The 21,806-nt window shown below is 37.1% G+C and overlaps 1 protein-coding gene across 1 annotated transcript in view; it reads left to right on the top strand.

Annotated features, from left to right (window-relative positions):
• The window catches only part of LOC150094668 (adenylate cyclase type 8-like), a 259,683-nt gene that overhangs the window by 125,612 nt on the left and 112,265 nt on the right, over window positions 1–21,806 (top strand). The window contains exons 5-6 of the mRNA XM_090411618.1: window positions 769–918; window positions 3,437–3,573. Coding sequence (XP_090267744.1) covers window positions 769–918; window positions 3,437–3,573 — 287 coding nt within the window. The remainder of the gene's footprint in view (window positions 1–768; window positions 919–3,436; window positions 3,574–21,806) is intronic.

Genomic DNA, 21,806 nt, shown 5'->3' on the forward strand with positions numbered 1-21,806 from the left:
AAATGCATGACATTCGAAGCTGATAAACACGCATAACCAAAATGCCATTCAGATTTCAGTTCAACTGACGACAATCGCCAACCAACAACGAGCATGCTATTTTAGTCACGTCGTTTCCAACTAAATGCTTCTGCATTTCAGACAGGGCGCATCACTGATTTAGCAAATGACTAGTGTCACGTTCCACTGAATATTATCCCTGTAAGCTTATTTGCAAATTAGGCTATGCCCATCTTGTGAAGTTCATGTTATTAGGAGCTCTTTTGATTCGATCCATAAGCCTACTTGTTACTGGTTACCTTCTCCTTGGGATTTTTCTTGTAAATGTTAATGCTAAAATTCCCAAAATTCGATCTCTTGTGTTGGAAAGGCTTTGTTTAAATGGCTTTCCATTATATTGTCATGCATGTAAGAGTAGTGAAAATTTTACCAAACGTTCAACATTAAACGAGATATCTAAGCCTCAACTAATTAAACGACGAAGGATTTCTATGCGAAGATATAAATGGTGAACACATTTCTACTACGAATCCAATAAGTTTGAAATGTATTCATTCGAAATCTATTTATATTTCAAAGAATTTTGTGTTCGTTTTGTTCTTTTTGACGGTAAAAGCAATCATGTAGCTATTATTTAATAGATTAATGTAACCTGCTAATATTATAGTTAATAATATAGCTGCATATGAATTTAAGTGCGAAAAATGTATTAAAGTACGAAATTAAATATTCAAAAATTGTCCACACATTCTCTTATTGCATTGACAGGTAGTTACCAATGCATTGCTCTATCTATGTATCAACTTTGTCAGCATGTACACCAAATACCTCACAGATCGAGCACAGAGGAATGCTTTTTTGGAAACAAGAAGGTCCATTGAGACTCGATATAAGATAGCAAAAGAAAATGAAAAACAGGTAAGTTTTAACATCCAGACATTTTCTCTCTACTTTAAATGGCGGATATTATATAGCGAAATTAAGGTATTCTTATTCTTCTATAATGCTGAATCTCTAAAGTCCTTCGCTGGAAACATTGTCTTCGTTCACTCTTCTGTCCTGCACTCTTCCAATCTAATCCAGAATCAGCACATCTTGGCCAAGTCATTACGAATGTTATCCTTTTCATTATCACCGTATGTTTATCTAAGTAGCCTTCTACCAAGCTTCATCTTAAATGCTGGTTTAAAAATTCTTTTAGGCTTTTAACAACTAAACGTGAGTTGGAGAAGGTCTCATATGGATATATTAGAGTTTTCCCTCCAGGAAATTCAGGGTTTTTAAATCAGCAAAACAGGCAACAGCCAAACCAATACAAGCAAACACGCATTTTAAGGACATAATCTACTGGCTTCATTTCCTTAATTGCTTCAGTATCAATTCCAAAACAACAACCCAAGTATTTCCATGTGTCAAAGTCATCTAAATCAGGTTTTGATTTCGTCAGTTGGTAGCCGGTATCCATATACCAATTGTAATAATTTGTGATTACGTCTTCTTCTTCTTCTCCTCCTCCGCCCCCCCCCCCTTCTGTTATTTCTTACAAGTGAGGATCTATTTATGCTCCATGTTTCAGCTCTAAGCAAAATAATAAGTGTAATATTTGTTTTTTATATGTCTATCAATTCTGTTTTCAGAGAAATTTCTAATATATCTGATGTAGTGAATGACAAGCTTTGATTAATAATAACCAGAATCTACCTCGCATTTCTGTAAATTTTGTGATCTGTACCAATTAATGTTTCAAGATATCTGAAATAGCATTTTGTTATTATTTTATAATTTGATTGCATTGTTTTCTTTGATCCGCTAGTTTTTTTTTCATTCTACATACGTTTAAATATTCAATCTAATTCGGATTAAAATTTATTCCTAATTTTGCAGTGACTGTTTTGAATTTTCTAAACATTACTTTCATGTCTTCAAAATTTGAAAATAGAGTGTAAATCGTCCCCCAATCATTATTCACTCCAGTCTATTTCTTATTTCTTAATAGCTTCCTTTCTTTCTGCTCCTTATGCATTTATTTCTGCAGAAATATTTTCTCTAGTGCTGTTCTGACAAACTGAACATTGTCATTCATTCTTTCTCATTTTTGTAAACCTGAATATACACGATTCCACTAAGTTTCTGCTGATAATTTTATTTCATCTCTGATATCACTCGATATGCTTCCAATATTTTCAACTTTTACTGTTTATCTTTCAATTTTTGTTTCAACTGAGAAAGTATTGTAATGAAAATTCGGAAGTGCAAAGTCAGAAAACGTTATATTTTGTCATACAGAACTGGTACCCGTTAGCCTTCCATAATGTCAATAATACTTTTATTTACTACAAAACACTTTCATTTACTATCCTCCTGTCTGGCTAGCATAACCAGTAAACAACTGTATCTTGCTTTTCACTCTTATCAAATATCAATAATGTACAAATTAAACAGCAGTGAGCCAATTACAGTCTTGACGCACACCACTGATCACCTGCCTTCATTTTGATTCTACAACACCACACACTAGTTTTTGACATCTGTTTGTCAGATACCCTGTTATCAATATCAGTCTATCATCTATCCCCCATTTGTTCTAGGTTACCTAACAGACGACCATAAGGTGTTCTGTCAAATGTCCTTGCAAAATCCAACAATATCACAGTGTAGCCATGTCTTTTATCCAACTCCACTATCACTTTTATAGAAGGAAAGCCAGTTGCTATGGTAAGATTCCGCCTTTAAAAAGCCGTGAATCCCCTGGAGAGTATCATATTTCCATCTATCCATTCCGAAATCTGTCCAGTACCAATGTGTCTAAAACTATAACCTCCACTCCTTCGGTGCTAGCATGTCCATAATTTCCTACCCTCTTTTTTTTGAATCCACTCTTATGCAATGGAATTATCTTACCTTCCATCCACTCTCTTGGAACCCTAGTGCTGTGAATTAAAGCATTTGGTCAGAGGACGTGCCAGTTCTCTTGCACATTCTCGTAACATAAAAGGGCTGATATTCTATCTAAAACATGACCGTAATAGCATTGAGATCTTGCAATATCTGAAGCACATTAACATCATCTACCTCAGTTTTCAAATCTCGTCCCTGTAACAATACACGTGCATTATCTTCACCTGGATGACACTCAAGTAAAATGATTACTCGGTAATTCAATTATATCTTCTGATTCTGTGAAGGTCATACCATCTCTATTCATTGAAGACATTCATCCATAGAATCTTGTAATTATTTTAATTTTCTTATTCTTTGTTATTCAAAGTTGGCCAATTTTATATAACAGTACTTATAAATGCCGATCAAAATAGTCGATAAAAGTACAGTGCATGCAAACAAATATATTTATCTAGTATAGGAATATTGCAAATGTTATCATATATCCGACATTCTCAGAAGAAAACTAACTCGCTTCAAATTTCTCTGGAATTAGGAGCGTCTACTTCTATCAGTTCTTCCTCGTTTTGTGGTCATGGAAATCATCAAAGACATAGCTCACGAAGACGACCATCGTAGAATCCTTTCTGCGCAGTTCCACCGGATCTACATTCATTGCTATAAGGACGTCAGGTAACGATAATTTTCTGGCACATATTAATTATAAGAAACAAGTTTACTTCTTAACAAGGTTAATTTTTCTTGCTGTAATTCCATTATCTGGTGAATAGCGATAAAATATTAATTCCATATCAACAAATGTCATGGCAATGTTTATTTCTGTCATTTAAACATACCTGAATATGGCGTCATTTCAATTATAACATGCAGTATGTCGACATACTAAAGACACCAAGTGCAACAAAGGTATATCCTCCAGCCGAACTCTCACTACTTTTAATTAATAAAACTAGCTAGATTTAAAAATCCTAAAATTTTCCAGAGAAAAGGTACCTTTCAGCTAAATATTATATGTATAATAGAAAACTGACCACAAATGTGAACCACTTAATTCCAATTAGTATTTGACTTAATTCGTAGAAGAAACAACTCCTTGTAATAGGTTATTTCAATTCGATGTAGATATTGTCTTCAATTCCATATGTAATTTGATTAATTTGTTTCTGTTTTCTGCTATTAGAATGGTATCATCAGCATATTTTATACCATTGATACTAATTCCTGTTTTTTATGTAAAAAGTCATTGTTGCCTATCGTGTAATGTTTATTTTAACAAGTTAAATAAAAAAATAAAAAAAATATCTATCTATCTATCTATCTATCTAAAAAAAAAAAAAAATATATATATATATATATATACAGGGTGTTCGGGATAAATTTGACAGTTTCGTAAGGAAAAAGAAAATCTTCTTTGTATCTATTAAATTTAATGAATTGACAGAAAAACATTACAGGCAGAGTTAATTACAATACTATCAACAAGATTTACTCAAAATAACCACCATTAGCATCGATCACAGCTTCAATTCTGCTTCGGAACCTCGAACAAGCTGATGCTACAGTCTCCCTGGGAAGGGCCGCAAAAACTGTTTTAATTTTATCCATTAACTGGGCTTTTGTATTACTGGAAGTGCGATTGGTGTCTTTTTCAACTGCGCCCCATACAAAATAATCCATGGGGTTAAGGTCTGGGGAGTTTGGAGGCCAAACATTTGGACTGGTGAAGTCGTAGAAATTTTCAGACAATCATTTTTGACTTTTCCCAGAGGTGTGGCAAGGGGCCGAATCCTGCTGCCATACATACGGCCTACCATTGGCTACCCTTGTTATCCAGGGCTTGACTACAGTTAGCAACTCCACGAACAAAGCCCGAATTCCAATGCCAGGGTTCTTCAACACCTGTTCCTGCAGATTTGCGAGGAATTCTGCTGTACGAACGCAATCAGATCGTCTGCTAGGGATCTTTCTTCTTGCTACATCCTCGTAGTCACCATTGCAAGTCTCTAGTTCATGCCTGATTGTTTTTACTGTATTCAGGGAGCATTGGGCAGCAGTCGTAATATCCTTATTTTGATGGCGGGCACGAATCATCATGATACAAGTTATTCTCTTCCATGATTCAGGTGGGTTCCAACTATCCATCCTTTCTGACATCTTGTATATGAATGAAGAAGGGTCCAAACTTTTAAATGAAGAGAAGTGTGTGTTAATACATGTAACTTACGGAAAAATATAATTAATTATAAATATGTCAAATTTATCCCGAACACCCTGTATATATATATATCTATCGTGTCCAAGAGACGTGTCCAAAGTCGCTCTTGCCTAAAGTTGTATTTTGTGCGGTCGAATACGTCAATCAACTTCAAGATTTATACCTACATAATCGTAAGCACCTAATCTATCGCGATAAAAAATTAGTTTTCAAATTTAGTGAAGTTAGGAAAAGTTATATTAAATTTAAAATTTTAAAATCTTCGTTGTTCGTGTGCTTATTTGTTACAACGGTATGCCTTCGAGTACCGGGAATTTGTGATAGCTTGCGTTTCCCCATATTCGCCCGAAGCAATGGCCAGTATAAACCACAGCAAATCACCACCAGCAGTAGCCGGTCCACGCCCGAGCTCAGCAGGAATCGGTCAAAGGTCGCAGAATTCCGATCAAGGAAAAGACGCCAGACACAGCTCCAGAGAAGGAAAAGACATCAGTCTCATCCCCCCGGACAACAACGGACAAAGGTCAGTACTCTCTGTCTCTTATGCCAACATTGTAGCTAATACCTCCGCGCGAATTGATACTACTGCAACAACGACCACCACGCGTACAAATGTTCACCTAGCCAACCGTTTTTCCCGAGATAACGGAATTGTAATTTTCGCAATCGAAAATACCCCACTGGAAAAGTATCTAGACGCAGTAGCTCAACATGTTCCCCCAAAAAATATAACTCACATTTCAAGAGTTGCCGGAACCGTACAAATGTACTTTAGCAACGCATCTTGGTCTGAGACATTAATTGAAAAGGGAATAGACATCGGAGCATGCCACGTGAATGTCTCACCAATCGCACTTGCTCCCACAAAAGTAACAGTGTCAAATGTCCCACCGGAAATAAGCCATCAAATGCTTCGCGGACTACTTTCAAAATACGGCGCAGTGTCAGGTAAAATCCGAACGCTACGCGCCTCTACAACTAGGCCTGAATTCGCTCACATCAAGAGCTTTAGAAGACAGGCTCTAATGCACTTTGGCGACAATACAATCGGCTCCATACCCAAAATAATCAACACAGAAATAGAGGAGTACCCTACACCTTTTATATTACTGTTGCTGCTCAGTGCTTTTACTGCCACGAAGAAGGCCATGTAAGGCAGTTATGCCCGTATATACCCAGAAATGAGAAACCGGTTAACAATACTACTAACCCTAGCGGATCAGTGAATCAGAAGCAGCAAGCAGCCAACCCCAAAACACAGAGCATCCCTAACAAACAACAAAGATCTCAAGGAAACAGCTCTCAGTACAGTACCGAGGAGACAAAATCAAGTGGTAGCACTAAAGAAACCCAACTTTCGAAAGAACCTCCACCAACATCGATTAAAAGCAATCCTAGAGAAAAGGAAACGGAACACAGACAACTAACTAACTCTGATAAAGATACAAATAACGAAGAGGAGCAAGAAACAAAAACGGAAAAAAAAGCCAAAGACAAACCAGCGCAGCTGCAGCAGGGAACCTTTGCCTCCAAGCATTCTGGAACCCTCCCAACAGCCTGTAGAGGGGGACGAAGAGATCGAGCTTCTTGAGTCCTCAGATGATGAAGAGGAAACTGGAAATGCAGGTCTTCCTCACACTGAAGGCCCACTTACAAGTGAGCTGCTTCAGAGCTTTCTTAAAAAAGTTCGAGGCTCTTCACAAAAACTGCTGACAGCCTATGACTACACCGCTGACATCAGTGGCCTTATCACCCTGCTGCAAGAATTAAGAACTATTCTGGCAGGAAAAAGAGGGAGAAAAAACACCAATCTCAGGAAAAGGATATACTACCTGATAAACGGGCTTGAATCCCAGCGGCAGCGTAACTATCCGTAAAGGAAGTGAGGATTACCGCACCAAATAAAACTAAACCATAAAAATAATGAGCACCTCAATAAACCTTCTCTCACTAAACGCTAGAGGATGTGCCACACCACTGCGAAACAGGCTGGTCCTGCAGCATATCCTTGCCCACCGGCCAGAAATAGTTATGCTGCAGGAAACAAACTTCCATTGCAACAGCAAAGCTTCATATCAACACTGGAAGAACTGGCCTTATACCATGCACCACTGTCCTGCCATACAACTTCATGGATCGGGAGTCAGCATTGGAATTCACCAAAACAGCGCTCTAAAAGTAGAAATAATCGATACCTTTCCTGGGTGTGCAATATATGCACTCATTACAACTCAGACAGGAAAGAAAATATATATCATTAACATATACATCCCACAAAATGACCAGCTTGCAGTGCAGGTACTGGAGTTTGTGCGAAACCACCTCAGCAAGGTTAATGACCACATCATACTGGCAGGGGATTTCAACTGCACTCTGGATCCTGCAATGGACAGGCAGCAATGCCAAGAACATCGACACTCACTAGCTCAGCTTCTCCAGGATGTAATAAATGACTTTGAGCTGACTGACACCTTCAGACACTTGCACCCACATGAGAAAATATTCTCCTGGAGAGCCAAAGGTGGTCCTACCAGTGTCTTATACCAGGCACGGCTCGACAGATACTACACATCGATGCACACAATACCCTACATCAGGAGAGTCACATACCATCCATCTCATGTATCAGACCATGATTCCATCCTTCTTAACATTTGCTTTCTTGGACACACCAGATACAAAGGAGGAGCATACTGGATATTTAACAACAGCCTACTAAAGGATACAGAATATCTCAGAACCTCTAAAATCTATATCGAAACTCTAATTAGAGATATACCTACTTCACAATCAATTTCCGAGTGGTGGTCACTTTTTAAATCCAAAGTTAAGGTATTCACCCAAAAATATAGTCACCGAAGAAATTGGAATAAGCAATCAGCCCTTAAAAATTTGCAACAACAACAGCAATTGCATCATCCAGAATCTGAGGAATACCAGTCCCTAGAAGCCACTATACGCTCACACCTAGAGCACTCTGCAAGAGGAGCACTAATAAGAGCACGACGCACACATATTAACTTCGCAAATGCCCCTACAAAGTATTTCTTTTCACTAGAAAAACGCCAACAAGAGTGCACCACTATATCTGCTATTAAAACAGATAATGGAAACATCATAGAAAATAATGACGAAATCCTCTTATATACCTTGCAGTACTACAAATATTTGTACAAAGCCAACCCAACATCTATGGAGGCCACGAATATAATTCTCTCCGATGTGAAAAGACTCTCACCAACAACAAGGAGTAACACAGAACTCCCTATCACGTTACACGATCTGAAAACTGCCTGCACCTCCTTACCTAAAGATAAATCTCCTGGCATAGACGGGCTCACCACTGAATTTTATCAGTCCTTCTGGGAACAGCTTGGACCTATCCTCTACAGAGTATTTGTCGAAGCGAATACCAATGGCTTTCCACTCAATATGACAACATCAGTTATCAAACTCATTCCAAAGAAAGGAGACGCGACGAAACTAGGAAACTGGAGACCCATCTCTATCACAAACACCGACTGCAAAATTATATCCAAAGCCATTGCCAACAAACTTAAACCCGCTCTGAGCGAAATAATAAATAGGCATCAGAGCTATTCCATCCCTGGAAGATCTATCCACGAAAACTTACACCTTATAAGGGATCTCATAAGCATAGCGAACAACAACAGTGAAACAATGGGTCTTTTAACACTAGACCAAGAAAAAGCTTTCGACCGCGTTGAACACCTTTACCTCTTCAACTGCTTGAAAGCATTTGGCTTTGGCTCAGGCATCATTCACTCTATTAAAATGTTGTATGCCAAGGCACAGTTTTGCATGAAAATAAACAACAGGCTTACCATAACTGCACCATACAGCAGAGGTATTAAACAAGGCTGTCCACTCTCCGGTCCTCTTTACACAATTGCCATCGAACCCTTTTTGTGTAGACTCAGCATGCTGCTCAAAGCATGCCGCCCTAAACTTCCCTACCAAACCATAACCCTGACAGCATATGCTGATGATGTTACAATCATAGCCCGCAAAGAAGAGGACTTTCATAACATACAAATGGCATACCAACAATATCAGGCAGCCTCAGGAGCCAAACTAAACACACATAAAACCATAGGACTGTGGTGTGGCAAATGGAAAAACCGAACCGATTCCCCAATGTCTGGTACCTGGTCCACAGAGGGAAACAAATACCTGGGGATTTAGCTAGGAAACACACCCTCTTATGTGGATAAGAACTGGGAAACACTAAACAAGCGTTTCAAGCAAGTTCTAGGAAAGTGGGCAGCAATACGAGCCTCTGCCTCCACAAGAGGGAGAACAATAATCGTTAACCAAATAGCCACCAGTGTCCTTTGGCATACACTAAAGATTCTTACTCCACCAGTGCCATTCATCAAACAAATAAAGTCAACCATATATCGATTCATATGGAATAAAACAAACTGGCTTTCCTACTCCCAGCTATGTACTTCTCTCAAAGATGGAGGACAAAAGTTGGTCTCCATTGACAACAGGATAACAACGTTCCGCGCTCGATTTCTCATAAATGCCCTACAACAGGAAATATCACACAAATGCACCACTGAGTATATTTTCACTTCTGCCACTAGAGGTCTCTCTCTCTCCACCACCTTAAGAATGACAACCGTTCAAGTGCCTGTAAATTTAACAAACTTCTACAAAGATGCCCTTCGACGATGGAAGAAGCTAAACCTCCAGCACACAGTGAAGACAGCATCCCTACCTGAAATCCTCATGGAACCCATCTTTCACAACACGACGGTAAGAAGCCCGATCACTCAGAAAGAATTTTTCTTTCCTCCATGGAGCTGGCGAAACGTGACGATCTTGGGTGACATTCTTTCTCCAAGCTTCACCTGGCGCTTTCCAAATTCGCTCGAAAACCTAGAATATGGGAATGAGTCTGAGCAGATAGACACCGTAAAGGCCGCGTTTCAAGCCGCTATGCCTGATAGCATAACAGAAGTGGGGCTTAGCCCTCCAAACTCAGAAGTTTTGGCGCCTATCTTTCTGATAAAAACCAATAACTCATGGGAGAAACTTACACCCAGCAACACCAACAAGATCTACAGCACACTAACACAACAGTCGAACCAAAGCACTTTGTTGGAAAATCCTGCATCATCTGATCAAACACTATTTCAATGGGATCTACCATATCGCACAAGAGCCATCAAACCTAACGCAGATATTCAGTGGAGAATGTGGCACAATATATTACCCACTCCTACTATATTACAAAAATTTAACTCAAACGTCTCAGATAACTGCCTCTTCTGCTACCAATTAGGAACGGTCCGGCATATCTACTTGGAATGCCCAGTCAACACTAAATTAATCAGTTTGACTCGGGAAACGGCAGCTCTTACCTGTGGTAATCTTCATACAGAAGAGGAATATTTCAATCTCGTCCATGTGGAGTCAAATAACCATTCATTATGCAATTACCTTTTCATCACCGCAAAAGTGGTAATATACAACTTCTACCTCAGACATACAAGACCAGACAGCACAGCAACTTCACAGAGAGAGGCAACTGACCAACTCACTGCAGCCTTCCAACAAAAGGTGAGATGTCGGATCCTACACGAGCATCACCACCATAGGGAAAACAACACCTTAGATCTTTTCCACCAAGAATGGAATCCACGGAATCAACTCCTGGCTGAGCAGGGCGACTGCATTATAATCCACTTTCCAGCATAAAAGTGACACCTTTACCCCCCCCCCCCAAAAAAAAGAAAGGGGGAAGAAAGAAGGATTGTTGTGCTTAACAGTGCGAAAATTAATCAGCTGGCACTCTCATGTTAATAGATAATATTGTGCAATAATAACTTCTATGTTCTTCCATATTTATGTTCTTATGTTAAAATAAGATCTTATGTTATCATGTTAAAATAACTCTTAATGGGTTTAATTTATTAAAAAAAAAAATGTAATTAGCCTTATAAGTGACTTCGATGTAACATACCTCAACAAGAGTATGAGCATGTAACCTCTCTGTCTGACTGCAGAGAACCAAAAACCGGTTAATCCTGTATATAAGATTGTTATGTTTACAATATAAAACAAATATCTATCTATCTATCTATCTATTTAATATCTATAGTGAGACAGTGATGAAAAAGATTGAAAAACAAAAAAATAGGAATTAGTATCAAAGAGAGAGAGAGAGGTGATTAAAGACAGCCAGCAAACTACTGTCCGGTTTTTCTCACTTCTGTTCTCTCGCTGTATGTATGTGCTTTTTTCTTTCAGAAAAAATTGGAAAAACTTCCGCCCTGAGACATATAGACTCTTCTTGTATCCAGAAAACGGATTTTGCGAAACCGATAAATGAATATTTAACAATATTTCCAAAGAAATAACAACTTTTCAAAATATTTGTCGCAATGAAGACATCGTTGTGCTCAGATTAAATAAAGGCAACGTCACATGAAAGCCAACGTATTGTCATAAAAAAAATGGAAGATTTACTTAATGACTAAATATATACATGTATATCAGTTATTCAACACCGGCCGGACGAGCCCATTCACCCATTTACAACAGCATCAATAATAAGGCCTCTACAAATGGTCCAAGAACACTTTATTTCATATGGGTTCCCTCCCCTTCCTCCCCCGTTCCTTAGAAGAGGTTGAACCCTCATAATGAGGGATTAAGTATAATTTATGACTGTAGATCCGTGTGTGTGTGTGTTCACAGGACCAGGATAGAGGGTTTTTTTACCCGGAAACCCGGGTAAAAAAACCCCTCTACCTCCGTATGAGACCGGCCAACTACCTTTAGTCAAAAGAGATCGGATAAAGGTTCCTCATGTCATGGACGGAAACCGAACCCAGTTCCTTCCGATCAAAGGGCTTCGTCTATACCCGCTGAACTACGGAGGCTCCAAAAACAGTAATGAGGGCTCAATACCACATGTATCCACTGGTACTAAAAATTTATGGCATGTCTAAAGTACACACTGACGTGCTTTTACTCTCCATTGTGGATGCCAGCTACTGACAGATGGATAACTGGCACCACAAATAGAAAAATCTGAGTCATTTGTGAGAAATTCTTTTAATATCATTGAGAAGACGAAGGATTTAACATCGTGTCATCCGACTTCCTAGCAAGCCTCGATCTCGTGAACTTGCTCACGAATATTCCCAGAGTGACACCTTATATCTTTTATAAGAACGTTTCCCTTCTGATTTACCATCAAACTGTTAAAATAATCGCCTATCAGTACTTGTGTTTTTTTTTTCGATTTGATACTACAAACAGAATGAAGATTCATCTATGAGTTCATCACTTTCCTCACTAGTGACAAAAATGCATGGCATATCGCGATAGAAAAACTTCAGAGAACTGCCAGATACCAAGAATCTGGTATGTCGACGACATGATCTAAGGAAAAACTGGAGGAATTTACAGGATATTAAAACAACCTGTAGACGAATCCGAATGCTTTTAGAAATAAATAAAAATAAATAAGTAGAATTAGAACATTTCCTATTTCTAAATGTTCTCGTGAAGGTTTCTGAGCAGAACAAGTTTTTACATGTGCTGTTTACAGGAAAAAAAAAAAAAGAGCATACTAAGTACTGAGAGAGAGATATCCGCCCATGCTACTTCCAACCACTGGCATAAAAAAAAAAGGAGGGGGGGGGGGAATTGCGTTTCAAGATTAAGAGATGGAAACCGAGAACTACAGGTCTGCAGTGGAAATCTATTCCAAAATGATTCTAAATGCAAAACAATACCAAACATCCTTTAGCAGTGCGTTGCAGGGGCCATAGCTCTATCATGCATTCAACTCATGACAGATAGTACAGCAACAATATTGAAGCTGCATGAAAATTTCTTCTATCCTATCTGCAAGGTCTCTGTACTTTTGTGTTCACCGAACCCGCCATGTACTCAAAATAATAATAATAATAATAATAATAATAATAATAATAATAATTAATAAATAAAAATTAAAATAAAACGTTCGTTTATAAAATCTACTACATGTGATCTCTTACGATATGTTTCCGAACAAAACTGTTTTATGGAAATCCGCATACGTCAATGATGTCGAGAAGCAAAGAAAACATAAGTCCGGTTTAGCCTTCCACAGAACAATTAAAGGTCGTCAAATGCTCTACCAAACTGGGACGGTCCATATCGCTACAAAATTTCAGGACTTATATGAAACTACACCTGTCCAATTTCACTGAATATTTGAACTACTAAGTGTTAGGAGCTAATGGAGATTATGCTTTGCATAACAATAATACATGCATGTTACTGTGGTTTTAACCGTTTATTTAACCGTTTTATTCCAATAGTGTTATGTACCTTTATCGGTTTGGCCACAGTAGTGATTAGTGAGTATATAATTCATCTGCTGTTCATTTTCCCGCAGCAATGACTTAGTCGCTCTCAAACTGTGAGTCTTAAGTCGGTTTTCCACATTTTTATGCCCAAACACAAACCCAGGGTGAATACATTTTGGTGTTAGTTCATACGGTTACCATCCTAGATGGACATGTCTCTTAATGGAGTTTAATAATAATAATAATAATTTTTTTTAATAAATAATATTTTTATTCATTGTTAAAATATTTACACACATGTATACAATAGTTATCTTGAGTATAATTTTACAAACTTTTTCTACATTGGATTTCAGTTAATAATTTTAATAACACTCTTTGCCTCTGTATTATGCATTTACAACACATGTTCTAAAATTAACAGTGATGATCATACGGAATTTTTTAATATTTTTTATTGAATAACTAATATAATAATAATAATTTGGGAGGTATTTTGGGAGGCATTTCTGATTTCTTCCTCGAAGCTTTGCAGAGCTTATCTGAGGGAGATAATAGATGGCGGTGGTTTCGTGGTTATGTTTCTATACTGGTCGCAAGCCAGGTGTTGATTTTACTGTTTGTTGGTATGTGCTTGGAAGGCTTCAATTGCTATTACACAGTTTAACTCTTTTTTTTGCAAGTAGGGTTGGATTTGGACAATAATAATAATAACATGTTAGTTAGCTTCTATTTTAAAATCTCAATTTATGTACTTTTTTTCTTAAAAAGCGTTCTTCTACAAAGAATTCGAAACTTGGTGGATGTAATAAACATCCATGCAACATCCATCAGAACAGAGAAAAAATAAAACATTGTTTTATTTTTCCCCTATCATGCGAATAATTCCGAGACACCTTTGCATTATTAGGTTCCTTCTCTTCATAACCAGATAACATTCATTAGCATTTAATGATGCGATATATCATGCATGAATAATATGAAAATGGAAGTATCCCACTAACATTGCACTGAATATGTTTCAGGAAGTAAAACGTTTACTTTCTTGAAATGATAGTAAAAATGCGTCTTAATATATATATATATATACACCCTCTGTCCAAAAAAGAAACCGAACTTATCGAAAATAGAAGACACTACTGGCGCCACCTGTTGTATCTTTTTGATGTCGAAAGCGGCAACCTTCGTTAGTGTTGTATCAACTGTTTATGACATTTGTTTCATTAGAAGCCGAGTTATAGTGCCAAGAGTGACAGTGTGTTTTGACGAAAGGTCAGAAAATGAGTTTCAAACAGAGAGCTGCGATTGACTTGTGTGTTAAACTTGGTAAAAGTTTTACCGAAACGCATCAAATGCTTCAAAAAGCATACGGTGATGAATGCGTATCGCGTACTCAAGTTTACGAGTGGTTTAAGCCAGCGTTTCCCAAACTTTTCCGACGACGGAACACTTCAAAAATCCTGAAATTTTCACGGAACACCTTGGTTGTTTAGTAATGTATTAATTAATAATTAATTGTTAATTTAGCTGATTTTTTATTATTAATTAATAATTAATTAAACATCAATTAAACATAAACATTATTAAATTAATTTGTGCTGATTTTCATTGACATATCCCATTTTGATCACCAAAAATTTATAATATTATTATAAGTACTTACGAGTGAATGCAGACTCTTTCTTCTGTGTGCTGGTAGTTTTCCCTCCTTTTGTACATCCTGGAGATCGCTTTGCAGGCTGGTGGTGGACGACTCTATCTGTTTCGTCACAAACACCTTCAATAAGAGATTTCTTAATACCGAAATTAAACAAAGTCCCTTGTCTCTTATTCAAATTAAAATTTAAATCTGCAGGCCTATTACTTTTAAAAAATCACAGTACTACGGTTTCGAAACTTTCACCCTACAATACGAACTTGCGAAGAAAGTATTCAGTATTACTAGAGTTGAGAACCGGATACAGATTACCTTGATCTTCAATTTTCGTGGAAGAAGTTTCTTTATACTTCCTTTCTGATTGGTCACTAACATTTGCAACACAGATGTTATTTCTTTCAGTTTTGAGAACAGCGGTATTCTCTTTCCCGATTGTTGAAAGATTTCGATGTGTGAAAATTAACGATAATTCATGAATATTTCCATGTTTAAAAATATGCCCCTTGGTCACTGACATTTGCACAGATGCCATTTCCTTCAGTTTTCAGAACAGAGGATACGCCACCCATTGTTATAATCTGCTTGCAGGCAATTTTTATGACCGGTCATAAACAACGGTATTCCCTTTCCCAAATGTTGAAAGGTTTTGATGTGTGAAAATTAACGATAATTCATGAATACTTCCACGTTTAAAAATACACGGCTTGGTCACTGACATTTGCTACACAGATGTTATTAGGCGTTCTGAGTCTGAGTTTTTCGACATATTCACGAATATTATACTCCTCAGAACATTTCCACTATAAAATATTTATTCATGAAAAATGCTTAGAAAATTAAAATGACGAATTCCCGGAGAACTTCTCGCAGAACATTTATTCACCTTCTGCGGAACACAGTTTGGGAAACCCTGGTTTAAGCGATTTCAAAGTGGTCGTGAGACGCTTGAGGACGACGAAAAGCTGGGCCGTCCAAAACTGGACTGAGCGAAGTTAACATCCAATAAATGCATGATTTCATCAAAGAAAATCCTAAGTCCTCCGTGAGATTGATCGAAGATGAATTGTGAATTCCAAAACCAACCGTGCATAACATTTTGACTGAGAGTGCCTTCGTAAATTAAATTCGCGATTTGTTTTCCCCAAGTTGACCGACGACCAAAAAAATTTATCGAATTGAACACTGGAAGGACTTCATTAAAACAGCTCGTAAGAACTGAAACTTCCTTGAAACGATCGTTACTGATGACGAAACGTGGTGTTTTGAGTATGAGCCTTAAACAAAGCGCCAGAGTTCTGAGTGGAGACCACCAGAAGAGGGGCATCCGAAAAAAAATCGCTTGGAGAAGTCAAAAAGTAAAGACAATGCTGATTTGTTTCTACTATTCCAAGGGCATTATCCACAAAGAATTCATTCCGCCTGGCCAAACGGTCAATGGTGAGTTTTATATCGAAGTTTTGAAGCGATTGATAGCGAGAATTCGTCGCATACAGCATGAATATCGTGATGCAGGCAACTGGTCACTTTTGCACAATAATGCACCATCTCATCGTTCGAACATTGTGAGACAGTTTTTGAGCAAAAATCAAGTTTGTGTGTTTGATCACTCGCCGTATTTACCTGATTTAGCACCCTGTGACTTCTTTCTCTTCCCCCGACTTCATTTGCCGATGAAAGGAAAGCGATACGATACCATTGAAAAGTTCAAGCGCAAGTAACCGCAACTATCAACAGTATCCCAAAAACCGATATAAAAAACTCATTTAACAAATTAATTGACAGTGCCAAACGCTGTATCGAAGCTAAGGCTGAGGGAGAGTATATTGATTGAAATAAATGATTTGAATAATTATAATTGGCCTGTGTTTTATTTTCTATCAAAAGTTCGGTTTCTTTTTGGATATAGGGTGTGTGTGTGTGTGTATATATATATATATATAGATATATATATATATACTGGATAACGAGTGTGTGTGAAAGGTAGAACAAAATTAGAATTAAGCAGCCATTAGAAGCTGTTGCTGAAAAAAAAAAAAAGAGCATACTAAGTACTGAGAGAGAGATATCCGCCCATGCTACTTCCAACCACTGGCATAAAAAAAAAAGGAGGGGGGGGGGGGGGAATTGCGTTTCAAGATTAAGAGATGGAAACCGAGAACTACAGGTCTGCAGTGGAAATCTATTCCAAAATGATTCTAAATGCAAAACAATACCAAACATCCTTTAGCAGTGCGTTGCAGGGGCCATAGCTCTATCATGCATTCAACTCATGACAGATAGTACAGCAACAATATTGAAGCTGCATGAAAATTTCTTCTATCCTATCTGCAAGGTCTCTGTACTTTTGTGTTCACCGAACCCGCCATGTACTCAAAATAATAATAATAATAATAATAATAATTAATAAATAAAAATTAAAATAAAACGTTCGTTTATAAAATCTACTACATGTGATCTCTTACGATATGTTTCCGAACAAAACTGTTTTATGGAAATCCGCATACGTCAATGATGTCGAGAAGCAAAGAAAACATAAGTCCGGTTTAGCCTTCCACAGAACAATTAAAGGTCGTCAAATGCTCTACCAAACTGGGACGGTCCATATCGCTACAAAATTTCAGGACTTATATGAAACTACACCTGTCCAATTTCACTGAATATTTGAACTACTAAGTGTTAGGAGCTAATGGAGATTATGCTTTGCATAACAATAATACATGCATGTTACTGTGGTTTTAACCGTTTATTTAACCGTTTTATTCCAATAGTGTTATGTACCTTTATCGGTTTGGCCACAGTAGTGATTAGTGAGTATATAATTCATCTGCTGTTCATTTTCCCGCAGCAATGACTTAGTCGCTCTCAAACTGTGAGTCTTAAGTCGGTTTTCCACATTTTTATGCCCAAACACAAACCCAGGGTGAATACATTTTGGTGTTAGTTCATACGGTTACCATCCTAGATGGACATGTCTCTTAATGGAGTTTAATAATAATAATAATAATTTTTTTTAATAAATAATATTTTTATTCATTGTTAAAATATTTACACACATGTATACAATAGTTATCTTGAGTATAATTTTACAAACTTTTTCTACATTGGATTTCAGTTAATAATTTTAATAACACTCTTTGCCTCTGTATTATGCATTTACAACACATGTTCTAAAATTAACAGTGATGATCATACGGAATTTTTTAATATTTTTTATTGAATAACTAATATAATAATAATAATTTGGGAGGTATTTTGGGAGGCATTTCTGATTTCTTCCTCGAAGCTTTGCAGAGCTTATCTGAGGGAGATAATAGATGGCGGTGGTTTCGTGGTTATGTTTCTATACTGGTCGCAAGCCAGGTGTTGATTTTACTGTTTGTTGGTATGTGCTTGGAAGGCTTCAATTGCTATTACACAGTTTAACTCTTTTTTTTGCAAGTAGGGTTGGATTTGGACAATAATAATAATAACATGTTAGTTAGCTTCTATTTTAAAATCTCAATTTATGTACTTTTTTTCTTAAAAAGCGTTCTTCTACAAAGAATTCGAAACTTGGTGGATGTAATAAACATCCATGCAACATCCATCAGAACAGAGAAAAAATAAAACATTGTTTTATTTTTCCCCTATCATGCGAATAATTCCGAGACACCTTTGCATTATTAGGTTCCTTCTCTTCATAACCAGATAACATTCATTAGCATTTAATGATGCGATATATCATGCATGAATAATATGAAAATGGAAGTATCCCACTAACATTGCACTGAATATGTTTCAGGAAGTAAAACGTTTACTTTCTTGAAATGATAGTAAAAATGCGTCTTAATATATATATATATATACACCCTCTGTCCAAAAAAGAAACCGAACTTATCGAAAATAGAAGACACTACTGGCGCCACCTGTTGTATCTTTTTGATGTCGAAAGCGGCAACCTTCGTTAGTGTTGTATCAACTGTTTATGACATTTGTTTCATTAGAAGCCGAGTTATAGTGCCAAGAGTGACAGTGTGTTTTGACGAAAGGTCAGAAAATGAGTTTCAAACAGAGAGCTGCGATTGACTTGTGTGTTAAACTTGGTAAAAGTTTTACCGAAACGCATCAAATGCTTCAAAAAGCATACGGTGATGAATGCGTATCGCGTACTCAAGTTTACGAGTGGTTTAAGCCAGCGTTTCCCAAACTTTTCCGACGACGGAACACTTCAAAAATCCTGAAATTTTCACGGAACACCTTGGTTGTTTAGTAATGTATTAATTAATAATTAATTGTTAATTTAGCTGATTTTTTATTATTAATTAATAATTAATTAAACATCAATTAAACATAAACATTATTAAATTAATTTGTGCTGATTTTCATTGACATATCCCATTTTGATCACCAAAAATTTATAATATTATTATAAGTACTTACGAGTGAATGCAGACTCTTTCTTCTGTGTGCTGGTAGTTTTCCCTCCTTTTGTACATCCTGGAGATCGCTTTGCAGGCTGGTGGTGGACGACTCTATCTGTTTCGTCACAAACACCTTCAATAAGAGATTTCTTAATACCGAAATTAAACAAAGTCCCTTGTCTCTTATTCAAATTAAAATTTAAATCTGCAGGCCTATTACTTTTAAAAAATCACAGTACTACGGTTTCGAAACTTTCACCCTACAATACGAACTTGCGAAGAAAGTATTCAGTATTACTAGAGTTGAGAACCGGATACAGATTACCTTGATCTTCAATTTTCGTGGAAGAAGTTTCTTTATACTTCCTTTCTGATTGGTCACTAACATTTGCAACACAGATGTTATTTCTTTCAGTTTTGAGAACAGCGGTATTCTCTTTCCCGATTGTTGAAAGATTTCGATGTGTGAAAATTAACGATAATTCATGAATATTTCCATGTTTAAAAATATGCCCCTTGGTCACTGACATTTGCACAGATGCCATTTCCTTCAGTTTTCAGAACAGAGGATACGCCACCCATTGTTATAATCTGCTTGCAGGCAATTTTTATGACCGGTCATAAACAACGGTATTCCCTTTCCCAAATGTTGAAAGGTTTTGATGTGTGAAAATTAACGATAATTCATGAATACTTCCACGTTTAAAAATACACGGCTTGGTCACTGACATTTGCTACACAGATGTTATTAGGCGTTCTGAGTCTGAGTTTTTCGACATATTCACGAATATTATACTCCTCAGAACATTTCCACTATAAAATATTTATTCATGAAAAATGCTTAGAAAATTAAAATGACGAATTCCCGGAGAACTTCTCGCAGAACATTTATTCACCTTCTGCGGAACACAGTTTGGGAAACCCTGGTTTAAGCGATTTCAAAGTGGTCGTGAGACGCTTGAGGACGACGAAAAGCTGGGCCGTCCAAAACTGGACTGAGCGAAGTTAACATCCAATAAATGCATGATTTCATCAAAGAAAATCCTAAGTCCTCCGTGAGATTGATCGAAGATGAATTGTGAATTCCAAAACCAACCGTGCATAACATTTTGACTGAGAGTGCCTTCGTAAATTAAATTCGCGATTTGTTTTCCCCAAGTTGACCGACGACCAAAAAATTTATCGAATTGAACACTGGAAGGACTTCATTAAAACAGCTCGTAAGAACTGAAACTTCCTTGAAACGATCGTTACTGATGACGAAACGTGGTGTTTTGAGTATGAGCCTTAAACAAAGCGCCAGAGTTCTGAGTGGAGACCACCAGAAGAGGGGCATCCGAAAAAAAATCGCTTGGAGAAGTCAAAAAGTAAAGACAATGCTGATTTGTTTCTACTATTCCAAGGGCATTATCCACAAAGAATTCATTCCGCCTGGCCAAACGGTCAATGGTGAGTTTTATATCGAAGTTTTGAAGCGATTGATAGCGAGAATTCGTCGCATACAGCATGAATATCGTGATGCAGGCAACTGGTCACTTTTGCACAATAATGCACCATCTCATCGTTCGAACATTGTGAGACAGTTTTTGAGCAAAAATCAAGTTTGTGTGTTTGATCACTCGCCGTATTTACCTGATTTAGCACCCTGTGACTTCTTTCTCTTCCCCCGACTTCATTTGCCGATGAAAGGAAAGCGATACGATACCATTGAAAAGTTCAAGCGCAAGTAACCGCAACTATCAACAGTATCCCAAAAACCGATATAAAAACTCATTTAACAAATTAATTGACAGTGCCAAACGCTGTATCGAAGCTAAGGCTGAGGGAGAGTATATTGATTGAAATAAATGATTTGAATAATTATAATTGGCCTGTGTTTTATTTTCTATCAAAAGTTCGGTTTCTTTTTGGATATAGGGTGTGTGTGTGTGTGTATATATATATATATATAGATATATATATATATACTGGATAACGAGTGTGTGTGAAAGGTAGAACAAAATTAGAATTAAGCAGCCATTAGAAGCTGTTGCTGTTTTTTTTTTTTTTTTTTTTTTTAATTATAGCTAAAATAACAAAGGCGCTGTGAGAACGGTATACTATGTCTGTTAAATGAACGTGTTCTGTAGTCAGTTTGTATGTTTTAGGGAAGAAAAAAATGTGCTTCAGTAAGGAAAAATCAGACATTCCCTACATGAGACCAGTTAACTTTTAAGGTGACCTAATTCTTTCTTAGAAAGAACTAGGTCTTTCTAAGAAAACGTCATCGTTGTTACCTACGAGGCTCTGTTATTTGA

The sequence above is a fragment of the Typopeltis vanoorti genome, chromosome 21, assembly GCF_054136105.1.
Source record: "Typopeltis vanoorti isolate ZY-2024b chromosome 21, IOZ_Tvanoo_1.0, whole genome shotgun sequence".
NCBI classification, from domain to species: domain Eukaryota; kingdom Metazoa; phylum Arthropoda; class Arachnida; order Uropygi; family Thelyphonidae; genus Typopeltis; species Typopeltis vanoorti.